This window comes from Mustela nivalis (genome assembly GCF_964662115.1).
Source record: "Mustela nivalis genome assembly, chromosome: 4".
Taxonomy (NCBI): Eukaryota; Metazoa; Chordata; class Mammalia; order Carnivora; family Mustelidae; genus Mustela; species Mustela nivalis.
Genome location: NC_139023.1, coordinates 102,088,706 through 102,100,885, shown reverse-complemented (window position 1 = coordinate 102,100,885; position 12,180 = coordinate 102,088,706). Strand labels below are relative to the sequence as shown.

The 12,180-nt window shown below is 38.3% G+C and overlaps 1 protein-coding gene across 1 annotated transcript in view; it reads right to left on the bottom strand.

Annotated features, from left to right (window-relative positions):
- Positions 1 to 841: 841 nt before the first annotated feature.
- Positions 842 to 12,180, bottom strand: part of PPA2 (inorganic pyrophosphatase 2) — an 87,347-nt gene continuing 76,008 nt past the window's right edge. Inside the window, exons 11-12 of the mRNA XM_082729193.1 lie at positions 2,327 to 2,363; positions 842 to 1,043 (exon numbers count right to left, since the gene is read on the bottom strand). Of these exons, the coding sequence (XP_082585319.1) occupies positions 1,015 to 1,043; positions 2,327 to 2,363 (66 nt within the window). The 3' untranslated portion in view covers positions 842 to 1,014. The remainder of the gene's footprint in view (positions 1,044 to 2,326; positions 2,364 to 12,180) is intronic.

Sequence of the window (12,180 nt, the reverse complement as noted above, 5' to 3'; positions counted from 1 at the left end):
AGGCATGGAGAGGGGCTGGGAGGCTGGTCCAAGCATCCAAGTGAAATCAGAGGGGAACCAGCATGGTGGGGATGGAAGGGAAGGCTCGATGTGATTTCAAGGGTTTGAGTGGGGGTCTAGGAGAATGTGAATTCCCCTGCTGAAGAATGAAGAAAAGAGAGTTCAGTTCTGGACCAGAGGGGCTGCAGACGTCCGCGAGACAGCCAAGAGACAGAGCTCAGGTGAGAGAGCTGGGCTGCTTATGAAGACTTCAGCATCATCGCCAGAGACATGAGAATTGAGATGAAGGGGACTGCATGAGAATCAGAGAGTTTAGGCCCTCTAAAATAATAAATTCTAGGAAAAAGCCTTAATAAATGTAAACACATTTACACAGTCCTAGTAAGAGGATAGAGTTTGACTTAAGTTTCCACCAGCAACCTGGAGAAGATCATATGGTATGAAAATGAGAGTAATTATCTATAACAATCTAATTAGCTTATAAAATTTGTAATTTATTAACCTATAGAAATGAAAGCTAATAAAACTGATGGGTTCCTTCAGCCACAGAAATTAGAACTGGTCAAAACTCAATGCTTCTAAATTTCTGCTATGAGGGACGCCTGGGTGGCTCAGTTGGTTAGGCAGCTGCCTTCGGCTCAGGTCATGATCCCAGTGTCCTGGGATCGAGTCCCACATCGGGCTCCTTGCTCAGCAGGGAGCCTGCTTCTCCCTCTGCCTCTGCCTGTGCTCGCTCTCCGCCCCCCTCCTCTGATAAATAAATAAAATCTTTAAAAAAAAAAATAAAATAAATTTCTGCTATGAAACTTAAATCTTTTCATATCAATAAATATCCAAACAATTTAAAAATATTGGTCTTTATTTACATATCGTGTATCTCGAATAAGGCTGGGGGGAAAGGTGTCAACAGGAAGTCAGCAAATTCTCATAGATCTGCCCGCTGCGAGAACTTGGGGAGAGGGACTTGAGTCCTTGGAGACTGGAGTCTTCATGGCAGAACTTCAAATGTTCAAATCACTTGCCAAGGAAGTGCCACACTTGCTCTGTGTTTGAAATGGGAAAAGGGTGTTGGGGAAAGGGTGAAGAGGGAGGGAGGGAGGGAAAGAGGGAAGAAGGAAGACAAATTTAATTTAGACCTTGAGGAAGTATTTAGGCAGAGAAAAACAATCATAAGTTTGGTACGACACATTTCCCGATTTCAAGTTACTCCCCTTTAAACTCTCATCCTAAGTTCTCTCATTTGGCTCAAGCCTTATATAAAACTGTGTTTAAAAACTCCAGAGCCTTCCCATTTTATTCCCTACATCTTTTTGGATCATTTTAGTCTCTACTAATAACACAGAGGTTAGTGTCCTAGCTACAGATTGGAAGGTCTAGGAAAACCTTGTACTGTAAAATCTGACTGCCTGTCAAATATCCAAAATGGGATAGTGTTGCAAAGAAACAGTCTGTTAGTTTCCCATATAAGGAATATAACTTGCTTTCCCATGGAATGTCTACAGATCTGCTCTTTTCTACACGTCGCAGAATGTGACACAGTAAATAGTTCTCATTTTTCCTCCAGTTTTGCAAGTTGAATGCTCTTCTAATGTTTTATATTAAAACAAAGGGCCAAAAATCTTGCGAAGTTTCAAAGATGAATGCTTTGTGCCTATGCTTATATTCTGAAATTTTTACTACACAACATTTTTACTTATTTTTTACAACAGCTTCAAATAATGGTAACAAAAAATACAGTATTTTCAAACTTACTATAAATTTTGATTTTAGGATATTTAAAATGAGTGATTCTTTAAAATGGTTAGATAATAAAGAAAAATCTCCCACAAATGCAGATATATAGAGTCCATTAAATTTATCAGAACTGGGCGCCTGGGTGGCTCAGTGGGTTAAGGCCTCTGCCTTCGGCTCAGGTCATGATCCCAGAGTCCTGGGATCGAGTCCCGCATTGGGCTCTATGCTCTGCAGAGAGCCTGCTTCCTCCTCTCTCTCTGCCTGCCTCTCTGCCTACTTGCGATCTCTGTTTGTCAAATAAATAAATAAAATCTTAAAAAAAAAATTATTAGAACTACCTGAAACCTCTCAGTACTTCACCAAAAAAGTCACTGACACAAACTATTTTCTAGCCTAAAAGTAATATATTTGCTCCTTCTCATTTTCTGAAATTAGAAAAAAATTGATTTCATCTGAAAAATTTAATGACTATTTTAAAAAGTATTTTTACGTGGTTTATATAATGTTCAAAATAACCTATTATACTTTTTCTGGTTTCCCCCACTATAATCAAATTTATACATGTAGGCTCTTCAAGAACCAAAAACCATACCTTCTTCTTTACTTCCCTTATTTGGTGATGATGACACCTGAAAGATAAAAGCAGAGAAGAGACCCTCGTTATGAGTATCTGGATGTGGATACCACATCCACAATTGTTTTTTGTTTTTTCATGAAACTATAGAACAAACTAGAACCTGAGAAAAGTAAGTACTCCTCTTTGCCTTTAATTATCATTGCTTCTTTTGGATAAACAAACGACAGACTTTGAGTCAAATAAAAAAAGCATGCTTAAAAATATTTTTTTCATTAACCCACGGGATACTGAGAATGCAAAGAGGACAGGGAGGTTTTCTTTCCGTTGCCTCCCTGGCTGAGGACTAGAAGACAAAAATCCAACACACACCCTACACACACACACACACACACACACAATTTATTTAGCTGCCATCTAGAGCATTTAAATTAATTTTTCTGTTTATTTCCATGACTGGGCCAAGATATTTAGAACAAATGTAGTATAATCTGTGACAGACAAGTTTGAAAGAAAGGCTTTTCTGAGATACCAGGGTTTTTTTTCCTAATTAAAAACAATACATTTTTTAGTTGTTTTTTTTTTTTTTTAAACTTTTAATTTAGAGATCCCTCATCCATGGAGAGGAATGCACAAAGCCCAAGAATAAACATCTACTAATCACCACCCAAGTTGAGAAATGGAACAGGCCAGGCCCTTCCCCAGTCACAATGTTTTCTCTCCTCAGGAAACCACTACCTTGATTTTATGACATATATGAGATTCAAACTGATTAATCAACTTTTAATTCTCTCATTTTGCTTGCCCACAATAGGAAAGATCTGCTTCCAACCTTTGAGGTCTGGTGCAAAGGTACAAAATGGAAGACTGCATACCATACATGTGAATACTTAAGAGTTATAAACCAAGCTAAGAAAAGTGATGAGTGGAGTTTAGAGTAAGGTCCATCTTCCTATCTTGAGAAATGTACTTTTGTAATGACTTGGAAGCCCTCATTTAGCATTCTAGACACCCGAGACGGCCTGAATACAGCCAAGTAAGGAAAAAAGGCACATGGCTCTCATCCTGCAGCACTTAGGTCCCATCCGCAGGCTCGAGCTCCAGCCCATATATCTATGTACTCCCTACCTCTGAAGAGCCTCCCAGGGGTCCCTGAAGAAGTAACAGTGAACACACCATTCACAAAGGAATGAGCATGGACTTGGGGAGATGCCCTTAAGACCCTGGAAACACACCTGCAGCTATTTGGACAAAGAATACCAGGATTCTGAGTAGCTAGAGAGAGGGTGGTATGGAATCGGGGGCTTGGCTCCTGATGAAGGCACAGCTTTGGTCCTTTGGTCTTGCCTTGTGAGGATGGATATAACTGATGAAGGCCAAAGCAAAGTAGGGCCTTCCTTGCTTAGGTCCAAGGGCAGTACTGAGTAAGAACAAGTAAGCAGGAAGAAAAACTTAAAACTTCAACATTAAAATAGTCCCTGTGACAGTTAATGTGTCAACTTGGAGGGTGTTCGTAGTTGAGATTAACATTTTAATAGGCTTTACTCTCAGAAAAGCAGACTGCCCTCCATAATGTGGGTGGGCCTCAACCAACCAGGTGAAGGCACACACAAAAAGACCAGCCTCTCCAAGCAAGAGGAGATTTTCCAGCAAACTGCCTTTGGACTTCATCTGCGCCCTGGCTTCCCTCTGTCTCTAGCTCCTGACCTACTTAGCAGATTCTGGACTCACTAAGCCTCCATGATCACTGTTTACATATATCTATACATCCTACTGTTTCTTTGGAGAACCCTAAAATATTCCTCTGAATCATAAACAGTTTAAAAGTTATTTTTCTTTCTATTCTTTAAGAAAAAGGCTAATCAAATATACTTTCTGTTCTGTCACAGAAACATGATGTAACAATGTAAATAAAGCAAGCTCTGTATGAATTCTATGTAAAACATCTTTGAAATTCCCAAGTACTTCAAAACAAGAAAAAATTCTATTCAGCTTCCTAGCACAGAGAAAATGCTTAACGATGATTGGTTTGGAGTAAGATGGAACTTAAGCAAACCTGGGTGTGAAAGTAACATCATAGTATAAAAATTATACTCATTGAGAGTAGGCCTCTGGCATCTGATGGCCGTTTAACCACACAGAGAACAAGACAGAGTAAATTATTTATTCTTTGAAATTGGTATGCTCTTTCAATTGTGCAAAACATCTATAACAAAGTTTGTTGGAAAGTTAGCTGTTCAGAGTTCCTGTTTAAAATGAGCAGCTGCTTCTTGCTGGAGCTGCCAAACATTTCAGAGGAAAAAAACATATAGTATACAGGCATACATCAAAGAGACTGTGACTTTGGTTCTGCCACTGCCATAATGCAAATATTGCAATAAAGTGAGTCAAATTAATTTTTTATTTCCTAAAGGCTACGTATACACTCTAGTCTGTTAAGTGTCTAAAGCGTTATATCTAAAATAACAATGTACACACCTTAATATAAAAATTATTGCTAAAAAATGCTAACCATCACCTGAGTCTTTTTTTCTAAGCAGTAGGTCTCAAACAGTAGGCTTAAAATATTCCGTAAACCATGTTGTAAACAGATGTGCTGCCATACATGCTTTGCTTTTCCATTTACAGAGCACAGACAGAGTAAAGGTAGCAGAATTCTTGAGTCCAAGGATTTGCTGCATGGCAATGAAGTCACCAGCTACATGAGCCCCTGACAAGCTGGCTTGTCCTTTGAAGCTTTGGAAGCCAAGCACTGACTTCTCCTCTCTAGCTTTGAAAGTTGTAGACAGTATCTTCTTCCAACAGAAGGCTGTTTCATCTACACTGAAAATCCACTGTTTGGTGTTGCCGCTCATTGATTATCTTAGCTAGACTTTCTGCTGACTTGTTGCAGCTCCTCCTCCATTAGCACCTGCTGCTTCACCTTGAACTTCTGTGTTATGGAGACAGCTTCTTTCCTAAAACCACATGAACCAGCCTCTGCTGGCTTCCAGCTCCTCTTCTGCAGCTTCCTCACCTCTCTCCGCCTTCACAGAACTGAGAAAAGTTAGGGCTTTGCTCTGGATTAGGCTTTGGCTTAAGGGAATGCTGTGGCTGATTTGAGCTGTCCATACCACTCAAACTTGGATATCCCTAGCAGCAGTAAGACTGTTTTGTTTTCTTATCAGTTGGGTGTTCACTGCAGTAGTCAAGAACTTTTCTTTGCATTCACAGTCTGGCTCATTTTATGAAGCGCCCTAGGATTTGGTCCTGCCCCGGCTTTCGACATGTGCCTTCTCCATGAAGGCTCTCAGTTGTTTTTAGCTTTTGATTTAAAATGAAAGACATGGGACTCTTTCTTACCTGAACACTCAGAGGCCACTGTAAGGTTATTAACTGGCCTAATCAATATTTTGTGTCTCAGGCAATAGGAAAGCCTCTCTGAGCCAGACGGGGAACAGCCAGACAGTGGAATAGTCAGAACACATAATGTCTGTCCACTACGTTCACTGTCTTTTATGAGTGTGGTTTGTGGCAGCCCAAAACAATTACAACAGTAACATCAAAGCTCCCTGATCACAGATCACCATAACAAATATGGTAATAAAAAAGTTTGAAATATTGTGAGAATTACCAAAACATGACAGAAACACAAAGTGAGCAAATGCTTTTAGAAAAGTGGCATAGAGCCAACAGACTTGCTTAACAGTTACCACAAACCTCAGTATGTATATAGTGCAGCATCTGTGAGGCACAACAAAGTGAACAGCAATAAAATGAGGTATGCCTGTATAAAATAGGGTAACTGAGCAACTTCTCATTAACCTAAAAAGTATAAAAGGACAGAAATGAAAAACTACTCTAGCTGAAACATTTATCATAACATTTCATTTAAAAAATAATTCTCAGGGGTACCTGGGGGATTCAGTCCGTTAAGCATCTGCCTTTGGCTCAGGTCATGATCCCAGGGTCCTGGGATGGAGTCCCGCATTGGGCTCTCTGCTCAGTGAGGAGCTGCTTCTCCCTCTCCCTCTGCCCCTCCCCATCCACTGCTCATGCTATCTCCCCCTCTGCCTCTCCCTCTCAAATAAATAAAATCTTAATTTTTTTTTCCAGAATGTTATTTCTTCATTTTTTTCTTCTAAGATTATTTTTATTTTTAACTAATTTCCACACCCAACATGGGGCTCAAACTCTCAACCCCAAGATCAAGAGTCATGTGCTCAGGGCACCTGGGTGACTCAGTCCTGAAGCATCTGCCTTTGGCTCAGGTCATGATCCCAGGATCCTGCAATCCAGATCTGCATCAGGCTCCCTACTCAGCGGGGAGCCTGCTCCTCCCTCTCCCACCCCCCTGCTTGTATTCCCTCTCTCGCTGTCAAATAGATGAATAAAATCTTTACCAAAAAACAAAAACCAGTCATGCGCTCTACCAACTGAGCCAGCCAGATACCTCCTTATTTCTCCAATCTTAAAATATATTTCTTGGTTAGAATATATCCAGTATGTAAAAAGCCTTATAAAAAAGAAAACAAACATCACCAATAAGTTGAACCTGCAGAGATAAGAACTCATGGTTTGGAGGTCTTTTTTTTTTTTTTTTTTAAACATTTCTCCATATTATGCCAAATGAGAATGCCAAAAGAATGCCAAAGAGAAACCAACGTTTAAATCTGTAAACAACAAAGGGTTCATGAGACACATCTGCTCTTCAGTTCTTCACCTACAGTCAATGGCTTCCTGATTCTGAAGTAACAGCAAACCATACCTGCTTATAAAACGTTGAAGAACTAAGAGCAGCACAGAGCACCTAGAAGTGACCCAATCCCAACTCTGTCAGGAGTCACCACCACGACGTTTTCATGGCAAGAAACGAAGAAACCATTTTCAGTTACTTACTGGGAAAAACTGGGCACCCTTGAATCAACTAATATAAATTCTCTGCAAAACAGTACTATTTTATACTCTTATTCTAAAAATGCTATCTTCTCTCCTTTTCCCACTCCAAAAATACTTCCCATGAATATTCATATTCGTATTTTTCTTTCCAATTAATCTAGAGTTTGCATTACCAAAGTATTCCTCTTTCTTTTACCCACCAAAGAAAGCTTACTCTAGCCTCTGTCCCAATTCATAAAGTTCATAAGGCATTCGCTGTACATTAGTTTTACTTTTACATTTCTTTTCTGATTTTTGCTTTAGAAACCCAACAAAATACGACCAGTTCTTAGTTACCCACAGACAAAAATGTAGAATATTTTAGGTTATGTAAGTTTAATCTACTTCCTTTTCAATATTGTATATAATTGGCTAGAATCAAACAAAATGATTGACCTTATTTTCATTTATTTTATTCCCCTTTGAGTAGTGATGCAGAATGAGCTCTCAAGTCAAAAAGGAACATCTTGGGCACCCGGGTGGCTCAGTGGGTTAAAGCCTCTGCATTTGGCTCAGGTCATGGTCCCAGGGTCCTGGGATCAAGCCCCACATCGGGCTCTCTGCTCAGCAGAGAGCCTGCCTCCCTCCCTCTCTGTCTCTGCTTGCCTCTCTGCCTAATTGTAATCTCTGTCAAATAAATAAATAAAATCTTAAAAAAAAAAAAGGAACATCTTTATGGTAATTCACTATTAAATTTTTAAAAAATGTCCTTTCTTGATAAATCAGGATCTGGTTCTAGTGCACTGTTCTATAAGATTCAGCTGAAGAGTCCTGACATCAAACAGAAAATCACTGTCCCAAATTTCATACAACACTGTGAATATCAATGCTTTACTAAAGAAATAAAGTCTACCAAATACAGTCAGTACAATTTTAATTAAAGTAGAAATTTCCCCCTTATTCTTCTCCTTCAACACACTGCTCATGAACCTGTGAACTGCCATCATGGCTGTCTCTGAGCGCTGGGTGCTCCAGGTTTTCCTGAGGCTGCCAAGGGAAGGCATAAAGTCAGGCTGCCGCTGCTGAGACTTCCCTAGGAGGTACTCTCTCCTCACAGTTCCAGAAGTTTCTAGTGCTTTCCAGCATTCCTGTGAGCTAAAGGTTCACAGTATCATGAGATTGGGTCCTTGAACTGAGCAGGAGTGTGCTTAACCTGGATCCTAAATTCTAGGAATTTTAATCCCTGTGGCTACCAGGCTGTGTAAGGCCTTAGGAAAGTCTGGGAATTTCTTTAGCAATGAGTGTGGTACTTCCTCAGTCCTGCATGCACTGAGTTTGTGTGCGCAACCTCACAAAGGTCAATTCTTTTTTCTTCCCCTCCAGTAAAATGACTACAGTCAACAAATACTAAAAAAAAACCCCACAAATTACCTAATTCAAACTTTCCCTAACTTTGCATGATGCCTAGAGGTTTTCCATTTCCTCAGAGAGCAGAATACAAGGAAAGTGCTTAAATAGAAGCATGTGGGAAAATTCTGGGGAAAAAATTCCCAGATGGGAAAAGTGGTTACGTATTAGAATAAGTTGTTATGTTGTGGAAACTAACTTCTTCTCTTTCCTCTTCCCTTTCTTCCTGTTTAAGTCTCTGAATATAGGATGGATTCTCACTGAATAATCTAAATTAGTCACAATGACTTTTCCAATCTCCAACAATGGGATGGGCTACCTCATGAAGGAGTGATATTCTCATCACCAGAAGTATTCAAGAAGCTGGAATAGAAGGGATTTTTTCCCCTCTGTGGTCAATTTAATTCAACAACATTAATGTCAATAGTGATGATAAAACCCAAGGTGTATTGAATACTTTCTAGCTGTTTCACATTTTACCTGGATTATATTATTCAGTGCTCTACAATAACTCTTACAAGGAAGATATTATTCTTAGCTCCATTTTATAAAGAAAGAAACCAGGCATAAATAAGTTTAATAATTTGCCTTAAGCTATGAATGAAAGACCTGATATTTGGACCTAGACAGTCTGACTCTGGAAAAAAATTTTTTTTTACATAAAGAAACTCACTGGACTAACACTGACATAAAATAAATGGTGCACACTGTATTTATAGTATCGCTAAGTTTTGACAAATATACACACTCGTAATATCATTATCACAATCAAGATAATAAACATTCACCACTATCCCCAATTTCCTTCTGTCTCTATAGAAGAAATTATGAAACCTTTCCTTGCTGGCTCTCTCTGAAACTTTCCAACCAATGATGTTTTGTGTTGCTATATGTGAACATTTGCCTTTCCTGAAATTTTATATAAATGGTTTGATATAATATGTATGTCTGCCTTTTCTCACTCAATATATTTTTAAATGCAGCCATGTTATAGCATGTGTCAAACAGTCATTTCTTTTTATTGCTGAGCAGTATACCCACACTGAACACACAATCTGAATATACCGCAATTTATCCATTCATCTGTTGGTGGACATTTGGGTTGTTTTCACTTTGCCTATTACAAAGAAAGCTGAGATGAACACTGGTGTACAAGCCTTTGTACGGACATAAACTTCCATTTTTTTTGGATAAGTATCTAAAAGTGGAATGGCTAGATCATATGGTAGGTATATGCTAAACTTTTCAAGACAATGCCAAATTGTTTTTTTTTCCACAATGGTTGTATCATTTTTCATTCCAACCAGCAGGCTATGGAACTACCAGTTCCTCCACATTCTTACCAACAATGACAAATCCTTTACATTTTTAGCTATTCTAAAAAGTGTGCATAAGCATGTCACTGTGGTTTTTAATTTATATTTCCTCAAAGACTAGTCAAATTGAGCATCATCTCACATGTCTTCATTACGTCTGCTGTGGCACAGTGACCACCGAAGTATTTTGTGCATTTCCTTCGGGGGTGAGGGGATGTTTTATTTTCTTACTAACGAATTGTCAGAGTTCTTTTTTTTTTTTTTTAAGATTTTATTTATTTATTTGACAGAGAGAAATCACAAGTAGATGGAGAGGCAGGCAGAGAGAGAGAGAGAGGGAAGCAGGCTCCCTGCCAAGCAGAGAGCCTGATGCGGGACTAGATCCCAGGACCCTGAGATCATGACCTGAGCCGAAGGCAGCGGCTTAACCCACTGAGCCACCCAGGCGCCCCTGTCAGAGTTCTTTATATATTCTAGTACAAGTCCCTTTGTCAGGGATATGATTTTCAAATATCTTCTTACTGAATGTGGCTATTCATTCTCTAAAGAGTATTTTTATAGAAATTTTTAATTTGTATGAAATTCAATTGATCATTTTTAAAATTAAGTTATGCTTTTAGTGCCATATCTAAAAAACTTTGCCCATCTAACCCATGGTCAAAATAGGGTTATAGTTTTATGTTTTAAGCTTTGGTCTAGGATACATGTTGGAAAATTATCATATATACTGTGCAAGGTTTGGAATGAAGCGAGGTTTCTTTGGTACCATATGGAATAATAACCAACTGTTCAAGTACTGCTTGTTGAAAAGATTATCACTTTGAAAATCAGTTGTCCACATATATGTAGGTCTATTTCTGGATTTGATTTCATTGGTTTGTCTAGTTTTACACCATTACTAAAGTATCTTGATTACTGTGGTTTTATAAAATGTCCCGAAATCAGGTTACTATTCTAACTTCCTTCTTTATAAAGTCGCTTAATTTATTCTAGGTCTCTATATACATGAGTTTGCTAATTTCTATAAAATGGTGTATTAGAATTTGATTGGCATCCCACTGAATCTATAGATCAATTTGATAACATCATTATCTGAGTCTTCCAACCTACAACCATGATATATTTACATTTACAAATATATCTATTAATTTAGTTCTCTGATTTCTGCTGGCAATGCTTTATAGTTTAAAGGCTCTTCCTATATATTTTTCAGATTTATCCCTAGGTGTTTCGCACTTTTGATGCCACTACAAATACCATATTTATTTTTAGTTTCCAACTGTTTACTGCTAGCCTATTAAAATGAACTTGTTTTTTTGTATTTTGATCCTGTATCTGCAACAAACGTTAAAAATCACTTATTCTGGTAGCTTTCAGGTAGATTTTATATTATATTTCAGGAAGATTTTAATATTCTACACAGACTTTCATGTATCTTCCTTTGTAAGATGAATGCCCTTTCCTTTCCTTCTTATTGCACTGGGTAGAACCTACAATGCTGAATAAAAGTAGAGAGAGCCAGCTCAGCCAAGAGTTGTGTTTATGGAAAGACTTTAAGTACACATTTAATTTGTTTATGCCTACTTCTTCTTCAGTGAACTCTGGTAATTTACATATCACAAGAAATCTGTCCATTTCATACAAGTTGTCAAATTTACTTTAATAAAGTTTTTCACAATATTTTCCTATTGTTCTACTAACAGCTGTAGAACCAGCAGTAAGTCACTTGATTGCTGATGCAAAAGATCTGTCTTCTTTCTTTCCTTTCCTGATCATTCTGGCTAAAGATGTAGCAATTTTATTGACCATTTCAAAAGAACTAGCTTTTGCTTTTACCAATTTTCTCTACTGTTTTCCTAGGTGCTCAAATTTTTAAAATTATTAATACTTCAAACATGCAGAAAATGCAGAGACTATTGTAGCACCTACCTAACTTCCTACACTTTTAAAAGAGTTAATCTTATTTCAGAAACTTTACAACTGAAGTCTCTTTTTTTCTCCCTACTCATCCGAAATAAAAATCATATTTATTTTCCTTCTCAAGTAACTTGTAACCACCATTCTAATGCTGGTGTTTACTGTTCTTATTTATGTTTCTAAAATGTGAACACTCTATCAGTTTGTACCCATAAAAATATATGGTACTGGGGTGCCTGGGGGGGCTCAGTGGGTTAAAGCCCCTGCCTTCAGCTCAGGGATAGAGCCCCGTATGGGGCTCTCTGCTCAGCAGGGAGCCTGCTTCCTCCTCTCTGCCTACTTGTGATCTCTATCTGTAAATAAATAAATAAAATC